At 39.7% G+C, this 17,270-nt stretch overlaps 1 protein-coding gene across 2 annotated transcripts in view; it reads left to right on the top strand.

Annotated features, from left to right (window-relative positions):
• Window positions 1-16,427, top strand: part of VAPB (VAMP associated protein B and C) — a 32,840-nt gene extending 16,413 nt beyond the window's left edge. The window contains exons 3-7 of one of the 2 annotated variants that reach the window (XM_079321452.1): window positions 6,886-6,989; window positions 9,150-9,230; window positions 10,284-10,337; window positions 10,603-10,641; window positions 12,665-16,427. In XM_079321452.1, coding sequence (XP_079177578.1) covers window positions 6,886-6,989; window positions 9,150-9,230; window positions 10,284-10,337; window positions 10,603-10,641; window positions 12,665-12,823 — 437 coding nt within the window. In that variant the 3' untranslated portion in view covers window positions 12,824-16,427. Of the gene's footprint in view, window positions 1-6,885; window positions 6,990-9,149; window positions 9,231-10,283; window positions 10,338-10,397; window positions 10,575-10,602; window positions 10,642-12,664 lie in introns of both variants that reach the window. The other variant, XM_079321451.1, reaches the window with a different exon arrangement.
• The last annotated feature ends 843 nt before the right edge of the window (window positions 16,428-17,270 follow it).

The following is a 17,270-nucleotide window of genomic DNA, read 5'->3' as shown; positions in this document are numbered from 1 at the left end:
CTGGGTGGATTGTAGCCACTGGTTTAGACTGGTGTGGGCTGATGCCAAACTGCCTTTGATTTAACCAACAATGAAAACATTTACTTTCAAACCATGCTTGTTTTTTGTGCCTTGAAGAGTCAGTATCCTTTGGTGTTAAAAATGTCAAATGACTAAATCTTTGCTGTTGCATAGGAAAAGTTAATGATTTTCTCTAATGAGTCAGTAGCTCTTGACTTGCCTAAGTTTGGTAATGGAAAAGCAAAGGAGTGGCTTACTTTGAAAGCATAAAGAGCTGAGTATTCTCACAAACAGAATATCTATATTATTAACTTGCTGATAATATATTGTTTCAGACTTCTCTGATCCATATTCTTAATAAAAAAATTTACCAAAGGATGTAGTTGTAGCACATTGGATGAATGAGGTCAGACTTTAGTTATGGAAATTATTTTTCTAAACATGCAGATTTTTCTCTGCTATTCCTGAAAAAATTAATATTGGCATGATAAGAAATACTATTTATAGGTTATTCAATTTGCTCCTACCAACCTCTTTTAGCCTGGGATAAAAAATTTGGGAAGCTAAAACCACTGCTTTTTTACTTGAAAAAAAAAAAAAACCAACATGTAAAAATCAAGAGTTCATTTCTTGCTTAATAAAATGTACAATATTTAAACACCTCACCCTTGGAGAGAACTTGCTTCAACAAAACAAAAATTGATCTCAAAACCACTTTGCACTGTAAAATTGAGCAACTCTAATCCTGTAAGTCTTCTTGTACATGCCCATATTTGCACACTGATTGATCTGTTGTCTTTGGGATTTCTGTGGTGTCAAATTGAGTGTGCAGAGGGCTGCAGGATTGTGCCTCCCTTGCTGTTAATCCCAGGGGAATGTCACTGTGAGCAGGTAACCAGGGAAGTGTGGGAGCTCCAGGTGGGGCAGCCAAAGCATTTCTGTTTCAGGAGAGGGCCAGCACATACCCAGTGAGCTCTGAAATGACTAATATGTAAATGACAAAACTCTCTGGAGAGAAATGGAGATCTTTAAAAGTCGGGACAATTCCCAAGTAAAGCTGTCTGTCATCTCTACTAGCTGCAGGCAAGCATATCAAATGCATTGAAATCAATGAAATGATAATGAAAATTAGCATGGTTTCTAGCTACAAATTATCTTCATGCTATAAAGATGTGGATGCTTTTCATCTTGCAGATGAACTTTGAAAATTAAAAGCCTGCTTCCTTTGCAGGCTCTTAGCAGGCTTTTTGAAATGTTGTGTTGATCTCAGTGTTGAATGGCTTCTCAAAGTTCTGCTCACAAGTGCCCCTTAGCTCCACCATGAGCAAACAGAGTGCAGGCAAGTGTTGCAGAAATCATCTCTTATTGTGCCACCAGCAGCTGCTTTTCCAGCCTGACCCTTCCCAGTGGCACACCAGGTAGAGTGTGGAGTCAATCCAGGGCTGAAGTTTCCTCTTATGAGACTGCTGTGCTGACCCTGAGCTGTGCTTTGCTCTTGCTTACACAGCTTTAAGAATTTCCCCTTTCTGATAAGCTTATTTGATTTATGATTTGGTTAGTTTGGGAAATGGCTGTGGTGTATTTAGTCACAAGCTCACATGTGTGTTCTAGTATTTCCAGTATAACAGTAGTAATAAATAATGATCTTAAATTGCTAGTCCTTACATTAATATTATATTTTTTAATGCAAGTAGCACACTTTCATAGTTCTTTAGGTAATATATTAAGCTCCCTCAAACCATGCATGGACCTAATTTTGGACTTGAGGATGGCAGTGTCTTTGGTTTTGATCAGCAGATGGGATTCTTTGGCTGGGAGGGATCAAAGAGGGGACTGCCATTAACTTGCAAAATAGAACTGTTTTCAGATTCACAGAAAGGAGGGAAGATGTGTTTAACCTTTGCTTTGGAGTAATATTGCTTGAGAACAAAAGACTGATTTTGGAGTTAATGAAGTGAAAAATAAATAGAATTTGTTTCTTTGTCTTTAAATCAGTTACCTTTTCAGTCATTTAATTCAAGTCTTTCAGAGGGCATAAAAATAGGACTTGAATTCCTCCAAACCTAGAGAAAATATTACTGATGAGAAATTATTAAAATATAGTTAATACAGTAACTTCTGGACACTTTAGCTAATTGGGTTGTGTTTTCTATATGCAATCTGTTCCCTTCACAATTGCTGAGTTGCTTTACCACAGCCACTGATAGCACTGCACTGGTGCTGCACCTTGTCTCCAAAAAATCAATGCCTAAGCAATTGTTGGTCTCAGAGAATATTATTGTCTGAAGCTGAATTTGGGACAGCCTCTTCCTTCTTGCCCTGTAGTAACCAGATGCTTTTGTTACACTCCTGTGAAACTGTGTCTGTACTATTTTGCTGTAAGTATATGAGAAGATATTTTGCTCTAAGAGTCAGCAGTTCCACTTTATTTCACACTAATACGATGGCTCATTTAAAAATGCACAAAACGCTAGAAAAATAAATCTCACTTTAATCTAGTGGAGTCTCAAATGCTGCCTTCTTCTGCCATATCACAGCTTTTGCTAAATACCAGCATTGGAGGCCCTGTCAGCATGTGCTGCCTGCTGGGATGTCAGGTTTGGAGGCCGTGTTTTCACCTGTTATATAATGGCATGTAATTTTAACAGCTGAGTTTATGTAACTGTCAGGAAGAGTGTGTCATCTGATTCCCTTGCACTGGGGCTGCAATCCTTGGGAAAGGAGCATTTGCACACATTGCACTGCTCTTAACCATGGCTGGTTTCAGCAAAGATAGCTGATTTGGTGGCTTTGAAACATAAATAAAAGCCATGCATGGATTACAAAGGAAAAGTGAAGGAATGCCAGCAGATGCTGGTGAGTCTGCAGTAGATGTATGAGGAGGAGAGGAATTGCAGATGGTACCATCTGTGCTCAGTGTCCCACTGAAGAGAGCAGTCTGAACTCGCCTCCTGAAAGTGAGGAGGAGCTGACGTTTCCTTGGGTTGCTGTCGAATATCCGGGGAGGATTTTCAGTCTTTTCTGAGCTTGCCTGACTTTGAAAAGGCAGGAATGGAGCTGCAGCCCTGTGCTCTGCATCACAGTGGGTCTGCCCCATTCCCTCAGGCACTGCCTGTGTCCCATCCCAAATTTTCCTTGGCAGTGTCACTCCTGCACCCTGTTCCCACACACCTCCCAGGACTCTGCAGAAACTACCAGGTTTTGGATTTTTCTTGCCTGCCTGCTTTAAAATTTTATGTTGATCTTCACAGATTCACTTATTAGTGTTATTGAAATATTTTCAGAAGTGTTATGTTTGTTTATGTAAACATGAAACAGAGGTGGGATGATGCAATGGATTCTGCTCGTTTCTGTAGATGTGAGTGTCCTTTGCTCACCTCTGCTAGAGCTGATGGAATTCCACAAGGATCTTGAGGCTTGCCCCTGTTTCTGGTTATGTGACATCCATTTGATCCATCCAGACCATGAAGAATTCCATGCAGTGCCATTTGGGAAAACAATTGATAAAGCTGGAAAAGGAAAAAAACAAATTAGAGCTGCTTAAGAATGAACAGTGATATGGATGGAAATGTGATAGCAGGGAGCTACTAGTGATGTTTGAGTGATTCTTGGTCTTAATCTTGTGTAATGCTTTTACAACAATTCTGGAAAACAGAGTGCACAAAAAATCTGATGATGTTGTAAAGTTGGGACACTGAAAGTGCAGCAGAATTATGTGTCCTTGAGAGCTACAGTAAGAGAAATGGGAAGGGTTTTATTAGAAAAACTGCAAGATCACAAATGTGGAGGATAAAATACTCTGGCCACAGTTGCAAGCTTGTTAAATGAAGGGGCCTGATTGGGGTGAGCAAGATGCTGACATAATGTGGCTGTGAGTAAAGCAGATGTAGCCTTGTACATCTGGATAGGGGAAGAGGTGAGAAGGCATAAATGCTGTGGTTCAAGGCACTGGTAAACTTTCCTGCTTGTGTTATTAGAGGAGCTCAAACCAAAACAGGTGCAGAGGATGAATGGGGAGCCTGGCCTAGAGAGAACCCACCAAGTCTGACTTAAGTTCACCAGGAGGCCAAGAGCTGCTGTGATTGATGTTTTGGAGGGCACCAGGAGTAAATGACTCTTCCCCTTCTCTGGTATCTCAGCACAAGGGCAGTGTTGGTCCAGGACCAAGTCAACAGGCCATTAATAAATTTAGATGGAAACTAGAGGAAGGTTGCTGATGATCTGAGCTGGGAGACTTTTCTGTTCCTTCTGCTCTTGGAAAGGACAGCTGGATCCTAGCAAGTGTTAAAGGTGTTTCCCTGCTTCAGATTTCCTCTGTTCCTTGAGAAAGCTGGTTTATTCTAGGAAAACCAGAGGAGTTTAATGCTCTGTCATTGTAACTAACTTTGCCAATAAACTGTTCTATGGAAAAGAAGCACTGGGTGGTCAGTGCCTCTCCTTAGCTCTCTACTGAGCATAAAATGCTGGGGATATTGCAGGAATGTCTGAGCCATTGATCTCTTAGTGACTCTGCAGTTTTTGCTTGTGGTAAAACAGTGCTGGTGCTTGAGCTGTGGGGTGAGCAGCTTGGGAAGTGGTTAAGATATATCTCTGCCTGATGGATGCTGCTGACAGTAAACTTGAAGATCATATTAATAATTTTGTTTCTTAAAACTCTGGTTAGTGATGAAAGCTGAGACTTCTTACCAGATGGGACAACTGATGTGATAAGGCATTTTGTAGGAACATACTTCTCACATAATTTTTGCATTTGAGGATTTGTGATTTTCATTCAGAACAAAGAAGCCACATTCCCAGTAGCAATTTCTCCAGCAATTAGGGCAGTTTTATGGAACTAATCTTTCACAGAAACCCCAATAGTATGTGGATAAATATTAAAATGGTTTGGTTTCCTCTTGAAAAAAGTACACGTTTTTGAGCATCCATCTGGCTTACAAGACATTTGCCGAATAATTTCTGTCAATGTGGCTTTCATGTATTGATCTAAAAATACAAGTGCTAACAACGTCTGTGCTGTCAAGCCCTCTCTGGCTCTTGTGGTTCAGTGAATGGAGCTCAGAGCAGTGATCATTTGGCATTCCAGGATGGATTCAGCACTCTCCCTTGGGAAATGAGGATTTTCAAATGAGCTGATGGTTGCACTCAGCAAAGCGAGCTGAAAAAACCACAGTCTGTAGAAGTTCCACAAATTCTGGATAAGTTCTGACTATCCAGTTGGATCTTGCACATTGAAATTATTCAAGTGTCAACTACAGAGGAGAAAAAGTGATGCTGCTGCTTTTCAGTGTTGCAATAGTTGTGCTTTTATAGTGCAGTCACTTCTGTTTGGGAAATAGCTTTAAAGGTAGCCAATTAATTTGCAAACACTTATTTTGGAATAATTCCAGAGTACTGCAAGGTGAGTTTAAAATATATAATAATTTTTAAAGCAACTCATCTGAGAGAATTTATTGCCTGCCTTCTCTTTGGGCTTTAAAAGGCATGTGGTTGTTGATGGCCACAGATTGTGTGCACAGTAAAGATGGCACAGCCATAACATACCCTGCTCATTAAGGGAGGCAAATTGGTTTGACTTTCCTTCATTTGCAACAAATGGGATCTCTGGATATTGCTTTTATATGACAAACCCCTGCAATTAGTGCATATGAATTTGGGCTCATAATGTTAATAGCACCAGTACTTGAAAATGATCCTAATTCTTGAACTACTTCTCATCTTAGTGATTGAATTGAGGGGCTGAAGTAAGACAAGTCATAAAATGTGAATTTTTAAACCTTACACCATTTTTTTCTGTTAGCAGTAATGACAGTATTTGTAAGCTTTGTTTTCAGTTTGAGGGAGTGATGGCTTTTTGCTGGGTGTAATAACATGTTGTGAGAACTTGCATTGCTTATTTTCACATGTTCTGTCTCATGAGCCAAGCCCATGTTTGTTAATGTCCCTATAGCTGAATATCCAGGTGTCACTTGAAAATGTGGGGGTTCCAAGTGACCACTGTGATTAAAGGATATTCCATGTAAATGGAAGACTCAATTGTCCCTCTTGAGGTTGCTTTAACCCAAAAGCAAAGACATGGAAATTCCCAATATTGCATAAAAAAATTAAATTAAAGCACACACACTCCCTAAACCTGCTGTTCCTTCCTCTCTGCCTCCTAAACAGAGTCATTTTCTGCATAAGTAAATTTTGGAATGCTTTTGATTTTTTGAATGAAGAGAAACACATTCCTTGCATACCTTTCACAGGCAAAGTTTGCCTCACATTTAACTATAAACTTCCAGCTATAAATTCATAACAAACTTGCAGTAACTTATTTGTGGAAGCAAAATACTTGTACTTGATAAATGAAATACCATGAGACTCTTAAACTTTATAGAGGAAATTTCCATCCTGGGACTTGAACCTCAAGGTTTACAATGTTTGACTTTGCCTCTGTAGCTTTTCTTGGGCACCATCAGCAATATTGTGTGTACAGCTCATCAAAATGCTTGGTACTTCTGCCCCAAGGATGGAGCAAGACAAAAAGATGCTGTCTTGGAAAATTTTTCTCTCTGTCCCAGAAGATTCTTAAATTATCCTATTTCCTATAAATTACTATTGTTATCTTGTCATAGCTTTGTACAGAATATTGTAGAGTTATCAGCATTTCCAGAATGCTCAGACCAAAGTCTAGACAGACTGAGAAAATCTGTTTCTCTTTCCTGCTTTCAAAATCCTGGTATAAAGTGAGGTTCCTGATCTCAGCTGCTGCTTTGGTCATAACAACAGGCAACTTGAAACCATTTCAATGTTTGTTTTTTCTGAAATCTGGTAACTGTGTCATCAGTGCATGACTCTGAACCAGAGCAATGTTAATGTAATGTGTTCTGGGTTTTTCTCTTCCAGTGATGCTACAGCCTTTTGACTATGACCCTAATGAGAAAAGTAAACACAAGTTTATGGTTCAGTCTATGTTTGCCCCAGATGATACTTCAGATATGGAAGCAGTAGTAAGTATTGGTATTAATTAAAATGGATTTCTTTCTTATTGTAGAATTTTATATGTCCTTTAACTGCATTGTTTAAGGGCTGTTGTCAAACCATGCTGGAATGATCTTTGAAAGCTTTTCCAGGTTTCCATCTGTTCATGACAAGGAATTTTCTGTTATTTTGAGCCCCAGGAATCATACACTGAACGATTTTGTCTGTGGTTATTTCTTTAGGAAGCTGCTGTCAGTAATTGGATGCCAAGCCATTAAACAAGTAATTCTAGTTTTTTGCAATATATCATTCTTTAGAAAGTCCAGCTTGAACTATACATTCTAAGGATATACAGAATGTATTCTGTGGCATCTTTTATGTTTTATGCATCTACTCTCAGTCTTGAGTCTTCTCTTGAGCAGTTACTTTTGCAAGATGCAAGAGGATGTTTTACAAGTGTTGTACTTTTCTTTATCCCTACCTATGTCTGCTGTGGCTTTGTAAATCAAAGGCCCTCATAGATTCTGTCCTGTGGATTATAAATGAGAGCAGTAGAAATATGTAGTAGGTGCTGGAGCAGAGAAGGACAAAAGACATAAAAGTAAGATGTAAGACAACCTGCAGAGGAGTAAACCATGATGTCAGCTGCTGGTTTTCCTTTAACAGCAAGCCTTGCCCCCAGAAGAAGGCTTTTGTTAGCTTGAGAGAGCACTCAGTGGCTATTGAGGACACAATGTAAAAAGGAAAACAACCATTACTCTGAAAGTGTGTGGCTTGACCATTACTTAAAAACAAAAAACCGACCCAAAAATACTCTACAGTAGTCTTTACAATATGTGTCTTCTTCTGAATAGCTTCTTAAAGCTGGGGCACTCTGCAGGTTAATAATTTCCCTTCTGAAACTGATTTATGGAACTATATTTGTTTAATGGGCTCAGAATAAGATCCAGTGGGAGAAACAGCAATAGTAATAAAATGTCTGCATCACTAGAAAGATAAGTCAGTCTGCCTTTCTTTCAAGCTCTTTAATTTTATGAGTTACTTTATACCATGACAAATGTTATTCTGCTGGCAAAGAATGTTTTTAGTACCTAGATGGGCCTTTCAGTTTTCCAGAGCTCTCCAGACCACTATGATTTCTTTTCCTGTAACACTTTGATCAGTTCTCAGTTTTGCTACAACTCTCCAGATCTCTTCCTATTCTGGATGAACAGGTGAGACCAGTTATGGGAGTACTATAAAGCTTTCAACACTTCACAAGCAGCCAAGGAGCTTGAAATAGAACTGACTTCAGCCCCAGAAGAGCTGAACTATGATTCAGCTATTTAGGATGAGTTAAATACTACTCCAGGTTGCACAGGTTTAGCTGTAATTTGTCACCTACTTGAGATATGCTGAGAGATACCAAGCTACCAGGAGGATGGGCAGAGTCAAGAGGAGCACGTGAGAACTCCAGGATATAAGTGTGGACACTTCTTGCTGTTTCTTATCACTCAGAATAAATCTTTGCACTTCAAGGTTAAAGCTGATACTGAGCAGAGTTTTATTACTGCTGATTCCTATTAAAAAGGTTGCAGGGAATCTTGTTCATGGCAGATTCCCCAGCTTGGAGGGGAGAGAAGATGTGAGGGGAGGTTATCCCTCTGTGTGTAGCACATCTGGTGCTGTTCAGGTGTTAATGCTGGAAAATGAGGGGGAAGAGCAGTCCTGTAGTTCATTCCAGTCAGGAAGAAAAGCTCATGTGAAATTTGAAAAGTTTGAATAGGAACTCCACTGGGCAGAGAGTTGAGAACTCTGTGATTTATTTGGGGGCTTGTTATCTTTCCCTTCCCTTGAATTCACCCTTCCTTTTACTTTTTTTTTTCTTCTTTGTTTTAAGCAGGTTTATAACTCCCCCCATCCCTGCTAATTACTCTGACACAGCTCCCAGTTCTCTGATAAATTACCTGTGCAAGTTTCAGACTATTTAGAATTATTTGCTTCACAGTATCTGCACTGTCTTTATGATACCACTCAGTTATGTTTTTGATCTCATTTTTCATCCTGTATGTGGTTAATGGCAGTGTGATAAACACCTGTGGGCTCTTTCTGAGTGAAATGATATGTTTTGTTTACATAATGCACTGCATTTCCAATCTGCCTGATTGTACTAATATATTTAATATGAAATTAATATTAACTTATTCCAGTGGAAAGAAGCAAAACCGGAAGAACTCATGGATTCGAAACTTAGGTGTGTGTTTGAGCTACCAGCAGAAAATGATAAGCCTGTGAGTATTTTCAGATGCATATTGAGTGATTTAACCTAATAGCACAATAAATCCTGGCATGTTTGTACAGACAGCTGTAGAAGCACAAGCAGACCCCTCTGTTTCACTGCCTGGATGGCATCACCCTTTGAAAACACAATGTAAACTGTTTAAAATCTTGGTAATCCTTGGTGTGTCTAGCAGCCAGTTTGAACTTGATAAAGTGCAACAGTAGCACAAAGGAGTTTTTGAGTTGATCTGCTTTCATTTAGTGAAAGGTCACAGGATAAAGAATAATTAAAAAATAATGAAGATGCTGATTACTTGTTGTTAACCTCAGCATTTAAACTGAAGCAGTTATAACTATCAGCAGTATAAATTTGCCTGTCCAACACTTACTTAGTACAACTCTGGTTTTTTTAGGTAAATTGGTAGAAAAGTGGTGAGGAAAACAAATGCAGTTAGCAGTTATATTAAAATTATCAGCTATGATATTGTAGGATTCTTTTTTGTTAGGGTAATGGACATATTAATTTGTAATGCAAATATGTATTGTCCAGGATAAAACTGATAATGGATTAAATAAACTGAAAAATAATTCCTAGTGAGCAGGTACAAAAGGCTCAGTTGTTCTACCTTGAACTGAACAGTCTGTAATTAGGATTATGTAATTGGGTGGGGAGAGGTTGGATTTTATAAGAAACCCTTTCTAAAGTGCAGAGCATGGAGAAGATCCAAAGACAGGAGAGAGAGCAGGACTGGGAGGTGTGAGCCTTATTTGCCAGCTTGGATTGCAAATTCCTCCATCCCCACAGGAAGACAGAAATAGGGAGAGGGGACAGGCAGGAGTGGGGAGTGAAGGGGGAAGGAGCAGCAGCACTGTCCTGGCCTGGGAGGGGAAGGGATCCATGGGAATCCCATTGACTGAGGGACCTGGTTTAGGGACATTTCTGTGTGTGCAGGGCCTGGAAAGTCGAGGTCATTCTATCTTCACTTGCTGCTGCTGATCTGGTATTTTCTGGGATAGCAGTGAAGTTACAGAAAGCAAAATATTGTTTATTTCTTTTGCTACAGGCATGTGTCAGGTGTGCACAGACAATTTTACCTGATGTTCCTCCTTTTTATCAGGTGTGTGGTGTGGTGTGGTGTTAATGACTAACCAAAAATCACTCTGTCCTTTTTTAACAGCATGACATAGAAATAAATAAAATTGTATCCACAACTGCAACAAAGACAGATTCCTCTGTAATGTCTAAATCAATAAGTTCTTCTTTGGATGACACTGAAGTTAAGAAAGTAATGGAAGACTATAAGAGGCTTCAAGTAGAAGTTCAGAGGTTACGGGAGGAGAATAAACAGTTTAAGGTAAAGATTGCTCTTGTTTTCTTTTCAGATTTACCCCTTTCCTGAACAAGAAGCTTTCATCTTAAAGGTTTGGTTACCTGACCTTAGCACAATATTTTAATATTGTCTATAAAGTAAAAGATAATTCAGGTTTCTCTGTAAACTCTGAGAAGGTGCTGAAATCAATGGTTCCTTTGAAAGGAGGCACAAGTCATGCAGTCACAGAAAGTGATTGGGTAGCAACCCAGAGCAGTGAATTCCCCCTCTTTTTTTCTTTTCCCACCTAATTTCTCAGTCTGAATTAAGCATTCAGTGTTGGACTTGGCCCTGTTCTCCCAAAGCCATGGGAGCTTGAGGGCAGTGTTGTGCAAATACTGAGTGTTTCAGTAATTGCACCTGTAATGTGCTGCTGAAATGGCCAAATTAAGACAGATGAATGGGAAATGGGCTTCCTGTCATATCCAGCATACAGCTGGGAAATCCAGTAATTGAGAAGCCTTTATCACTCTGCTGAAAAATTCTTTTTACAGTTTGATTTGCTGTGAGTGTCTACTTCCATAGATATCAGCACCAAGGGAAGTGTGGATGTTGTGGCTCGTGCAGCCCAGTGAAAGCAGCTCTGTTCTCTCAGCTCTGATGCTGCTTGGCTGGCTGATGCATGGAGGAATTCTTGGGAACAGTTTTGTTTTGCACAGAAATAATATGTGTACATAACAGACATGACCCTAACTCCTCCTTGTGTTCTTGTTTTGCCAGCAACTCAGTACTCTTAAGTTCTGTATGATTTTATTTAATTATTTTGCAAATCAGTCTTGAATAAACACTCAACAGGAGCTATGTAGAATTGAGCTGATGTCTTACAGTAACATCCTTGATGGGTGAGCTCTTTGTTCCCTTTGTGGAGTGTTAAAAGCATCTGTAAAACATCAGAAAGCAATGCTAAATCACTGCCTGCTGCCAGGTGCTGTCAGTGTCAGGCTGGAGTCACTGTCAGAAGGAAATGAAAATATTTAAAATGACAATCTGTTTCTATACAAAGCGTGTTGTATGTAAACAACATTTTCTTGTTTACAAATGTCAGTTGTCCCCGTTCAGAATTAGAGCAGCAGTGAGGTATGGGTAGCCTCTGGCTTCCAGTGAGTAAATAAATTAATTAATAAGAAAATAAGTTCACCTTCAGATCATGTTTTTTAAATTCAAAAGTAAGAAACACTGACATACCCTGAGCCCTTTGAACTTCACTTATCTGACAATTTTTAAAGCTGCAGTAACTTGCATTACCATTTTGTTTCTTGAGTATTTTTTTAAGTATAGACTGGAAACTTTTGCTTTGGTACCTTATACTTTTGTACTGTAATACTGTGTCACATTAAAAAGTCTAACACTGTTGCTTCAGCTGAGCACAAATTAAGTCACAAAGACTCATTTGCCCCTCTCCTGAAGTGCTGTGAGTGTGTGTGTGTGTGACTGGAGTGTGCTAACACAGCAGTGCTGCACAAGGGCTCAGGGATACCTGAGGGGAGCTGATCCCCACTTGAAATGAGAATTTCTGCTGGAGTTACATTGTTTTATCTGTTGTCTCATCTTTAAATCAGGTGAGCAGCCAAAGTCCTATCAAAAAAATAGCCTAATTATTGCCATTAGGTTCATGTCAAAATGTCAGCATTAATATGAAGGGGGAAACTGATTTCCCTTCAGGGACTTGGGAAGATTTGTTGTGACATCTGACATGGGGAATGAGGAGTGTAATTGCCTTGGCTTGTGAAAAACAGGCAACTTCATCTTAGTTAGAGTGAGAAGCATTTTCCCCACCACCTTCCTTGCTTGCAGAGCAAGAAAAGCACCTTCCTGGCATTTCCTCCATGGTTTTTCTGGAGTTCTGGAGCTGCTCTGGACTTTGGGCAGGAGTTCTTGCAGGGTTCCTCAGTGCTTCCCCCCTCCCTCAGCAGGACATGAGCCTGTGGCTTTCCTCTCCTGCCTCACTACCCTTCCTTCTCAGGAACACAGAGCTCTACCTTAGCTGTAAATTCACTTTCACCTGTTCTATAACACGAGAAGGATGAATATTTAAAGCTGTTTGTTTGTAAAATGATCACTATCCCTTCCTTTAGGAAGAAGATGGACTGCGGATGAGGAAGGTACCCCAGACAAACAACCCAATATCTCCTTCTGCAGCTGCTGTCAAGGATGAAGGGCTCAGCTCCAGACTACTTGCTTTGGTGGTTTTGTTCTTTGTCTTTGGTGTAATTATAGGAAAAATAGCCTTGTAGAGGCAGCATGCTGGAAATTGTAAATTGGTTTGATGGTTCTGCCATATCATTGGATTAAATTTATTCATAACAATGTTTAAAACAAAAAAAAATTAATGTATGACATCTCACAGGTCTTGCCTTTAAATTACCCCTGCACAAATACTATGTAACATAATCTAGAAAGTTCAAAATGTACGGTGAGGGAATGAATGAAAGAGAATATGCTTCAGTGATGAAGGGGGGAGAAAATCCTGATTTAACACTACAATGGAATATTGTATATGTCATTTTAAACATTCTTAGACACCCTGGTACATGTTGCTGGATTACCTCTTTTTAAAAAAAAAAAAGCAAAAAAAAAAAGGAAAACTAGAAAAACCTCTTCCTCCACTGCTGGAGCTGGCCCTAGGGGATGTTTGGAGCTGGGTTAGGCAGGAGGAGTTGATAACTTCTGTAAAATATGTTAATCCACCATTCTGCTCATGAATTTAACAGTTTCTGTCAGTGTCTTCAACTCTGTGCAAGTTACCAATTTCTTGGCACTTAAATGAGTAGTGGGGAGCTGCAAAGGCTTGTCTGAGGCAGCACTGAGGGGCTCGTTCAGAATAAAGGTCAATGCCTTGTTCTCACCAGGGGACCAAGCTACATTGCTGTTGGTTCATTTAGTTGAATTAAAATGTTATTCAGAGATGTTTAATGCATATTTGACTTATTTAATGTATTTCATCTCATGTTTCCTTATTGTCACAGAATTGACTAATACTTTGTGGTATGAAAAGGCACCTGTTCAAAGCCAGTGATGAGAACTAAAACTTTGCTGCTGTAGTGGTGCAAGATTTTTCTGCCTCTTGGTGTTTTGGGCACTACACAATTGTTGGGAGTTTGGATCATCTGAGCATTGGGGAAATAGTGGTCAGGAAACTGTTTTTGTATGTAAATAAGTCTATCTAGGGGAGAAACAAAATTATTAGTAGTAAACTAGTCCTATGCCATAAAAAGACCAATCTTGTTTGACTATATAGCATCTGAAAGAAAAAAAAAAAAAAAAAAAAAAAAAGAAAGAAAATAAGAAAAATTAAATAAAGCCCCCAAATTAATGTTTCCTTTGTTACTTTTGTCCTGTTCTCAGTTTTAGAGATGGGGAGGAAACTGTTCTCTTGTCAGCTTTGTCCATGGCATAAGGAAATTTGCAGTCATTTCTATTTCCAGATGAATTTTAAAATCAAACCAAGCCACCCCATAATGAGCCTGACACACAAAAGTTGTTCAGGAGTTCAGACACTTGACAGCACCTTTAGGATAAGGTGATTTTGTTTCTAAGCTTCCTTTTACCACGAGGTGTATAAAGAAACTCAGAGTGTTTAAACATGATGGATTCAAGTTTTTGAGCAGGTAAATTCACATTATTCTTAAATAGACCCAAAAACATTCAGTAACAAAAATTTTTGAAGCATATTACAAGATGAAGCTGAGTCTTCTAAAAATGACTTCTGTCATTCCTTCCCTATTCCTGGGATTCTGTGAGAAAGCTGTTGGGGCTGCAGCCTGTTCTGCTGCACTCCTTGGCTTGTTTGTTTGTCCCACTTGTGTCTCAAGGGCTTCCTCCTCTGCAAGTGCAAATAAGTGAAATTTTCTGTGAGGCTTAATGAGAAAATAGGTGGGAAAAGCCCCTTTAACTGGTGTGTTCAGCTTATGAACACGAGTCTGGGAGTATTTGTAGGAGATTCAGTAGAAAGGAAAGGTGTATTTTTAGCATTTTAAAGTGCTGGTGCCTTGTCTGCTCAGAGGGAAGGGACAGAGCCACTGCAGCCTGGCTGCAAGGGGCAGGGCAGGAGGGAGATGAGCTGGAAAGGACAAAGCAGGGAGTTCATGGGACAAATTGGGCAGAAATTACAAGAAGATATTTCCTGGGCTGTAGAAGCTGAAGAAAACTTTCTAATGAAGCATTCTTTTCAGAAAGACAGAGTTGTGAGTAGTACTGCAAAATTAATTTTCATGGCTTTGAAGAATGTATTTGAGAAAACCTCTGCTGAAGGGAGACTGAGATATGAAGTAGATTTTTTTAAAGTGGCTGTAAATATCTTGTTCTCTTATCATAAATTTCTGATTCACTTGGAAAAAAATAAGTTTTTTTGAGAGTCCTTTGTTGTGCTTAAAAACAGCCTAAAAGAGATTGGTTTAAAAAGAAAAAAAATCACTGTCTTTGCAGGATAAAGGAGGAGGATTGAAGGTTTAAACAGGTCTCCTGTGGGGATATCTGGAGTGTTGTTCCAGGCAGGTTTTACACTGAATAAAGCTCCCACAGCTGCCTTTGCTGGCCCAGGGCAAAGCCAGCAGCAGCTCTGTCCTCCCCCAGTGCTCAGCAGTCACTCCTGGTGGTCTGTGCCAGCCTGGAGCTGCAAAGTTGTTCCTGGTGTTTCCACTCCAGGATCATAAAAAGGTCCCAGAAAACCTTCTCATGCTTTTCCAGATTCCCTTCAAGCACTGATCAAGGAGACCAGGAGAGGATTTCACAACATCTGTAACCTGCAGCTGGGCTGACCCACACCATCAGTCCTAAACAAGACTCTTAAATTAACTGCTCGTATTTTAGAATTTAACAAAATCCTGAGCTTTTCCCTCACCATTTTTGACAAGAGCCTGGACACAATAGCCCTGAATTGTCTGGGTAATGCTTTGCTTTGCTGAGCTTGAAATAAAGTGACAGATCAGGGGAATTCTCACTCCTTGTTTGACCAAACCCTTCTTTCATAGGCAGTAGAGAGAAATCTTAAGGATTTTTTTTCTTCCAAGGTTCCTAAAAGGCCAGTTTGTAGATAGAGTGCAAATATAGATTGGATGGATATTCTTAAGCCACCTGGCTCTTTTTGTAAGTTGTTCCTTTCATGACAACACAAGAGCAAATGTTCTCATGAAGTATTCACAGCAAGTGAATTATTCTGAAGGACATTGTACATCTTAGGAAGTTGTGCACAAAATGTAGAGTTTCTAAATAAGATTATTGTCTGGGGTCCTCACACAACATCAGATACTAGAAACCTGTGATTGATTCATGGTAGTAGAAATCAAGTTATTACTAATCTAATTATTGTCCTTGCTGTTACTTTAAGATGACCACTTGCACATTTATTGTTGATTTTTGTAACACCCAGTAGAGGCTGCTTGGTGCACTCTTTGGGCAAGTTTGGGATAAACAGATACCTGAAATGTCTTGAAACCTAGAGCTGGGAAATGAATGGAAAATGGTTTCTTCTCTTTTTATGTAGTTCTCCACATCTTAAAGCAAATACTCCGTGCATGAGTGATCATAACTATTGCTGTGCATTGGCAGGTGTCAGCTGAGAGTGCACAGCTGGAACAGCTGCATGTGCAAGCCAGGACCAGCTCAGGTTACTGGGGAGTAGCCTGGGGGCTGAAGAGCAAGATCATGTCATGTTGTTTTGTTGAGGGGGATTGATGTACCATAATGTCATTTTCTAAAAATACAGGATTGTAAAGCTCGATGGTGGTGTTACTTTTTTCCTCCTGAAATGCTGTTAGTGGGATAAAGTTGAAACTTCACTTTGCAATTCACTAGAATTTCTGTTCATCAATAAACTATGAAGGGTTTGTATCTGCTGCACATGTGAACTTGCAATTCTTGTCAGCAATTTTACATCATGGTGCACAAAAAATGGATCATTTATGTCTTGACATACTTGATGTTGCACTGCCCAGTGGAAGAAAACCATCAGCCCTTTTCTTCTGTCTTTTCAGTGGAATGTCCTAAGTTTCAGGCACAGTACTGGCTTCACTGTAGTGCTCTGAAGTTTGAAACTATATTTCTCTTGCCCCGTTTGATGTCCTGAAATTCCACATCCCGAGTTCTGTTTTCTATATAAAGTAAGTGAAGAAAAAAGCACCACTAAAAATCCTTGTGTTTGAAATGAAAGCCCCTGTAAAATAACACTCTGAAGCTCCTGTTTGTTGTGGCTGGGTCACAGCTGCACTGGTGCTGCACTGGTGCTGCACTGGTGCTGCCCCTGTGCCATGGGTTGGGAATGGGGGAACATCCATGGCCCAGATCCTCCAGTGAGGAAGGGGAGAAGTGGCAGGTGGGGAGTGAAATTCAGTTTATGTGTTTGGGATTTTGAGAAGATCCACTTCACAGAACAAAGTAATTGTGTTTCCACTGCTCTAATCTGCTTAACTATAAAAGTTGGTTGATGAATGGGTTGAGGTTTTTTTTACTGGATAAATGAAGATTATTTTAAAAATAACACAAATGAGAGGCAGCCAGGAATCTTGGATGTGGCACTCCAGTGAGCACCATGCACACCTGCAGAGTGACTGTGTCTGTCATTCCCTCTGCCATTTCCTGGGGCTTCACTTCCTGTTCATGAACTAATTTCACATTTGTACTGAAAGAGTAAAACTTTGAAATCTTTACTAAACTTCCATGTAGTTCTCTTTGCCTCCCAGTCCA

The sequence above is a fragment of the Erithacus rubecula genome, assembly GCF_903797595.1.
Source record: "Erithacus rubecula genome assembly, chromosome: 18".
Taxonomy (NCBI): Eukaryota; Metazoa; Chordata; class Aves; order Passeriformes; family Muscicapidae; genus Erithacus; species Erithacus rubecula.
Note: the sequence above shows the minus strand (reverse complement) of the source record. Positions and strands in the feature narration are given on the sequence as shown.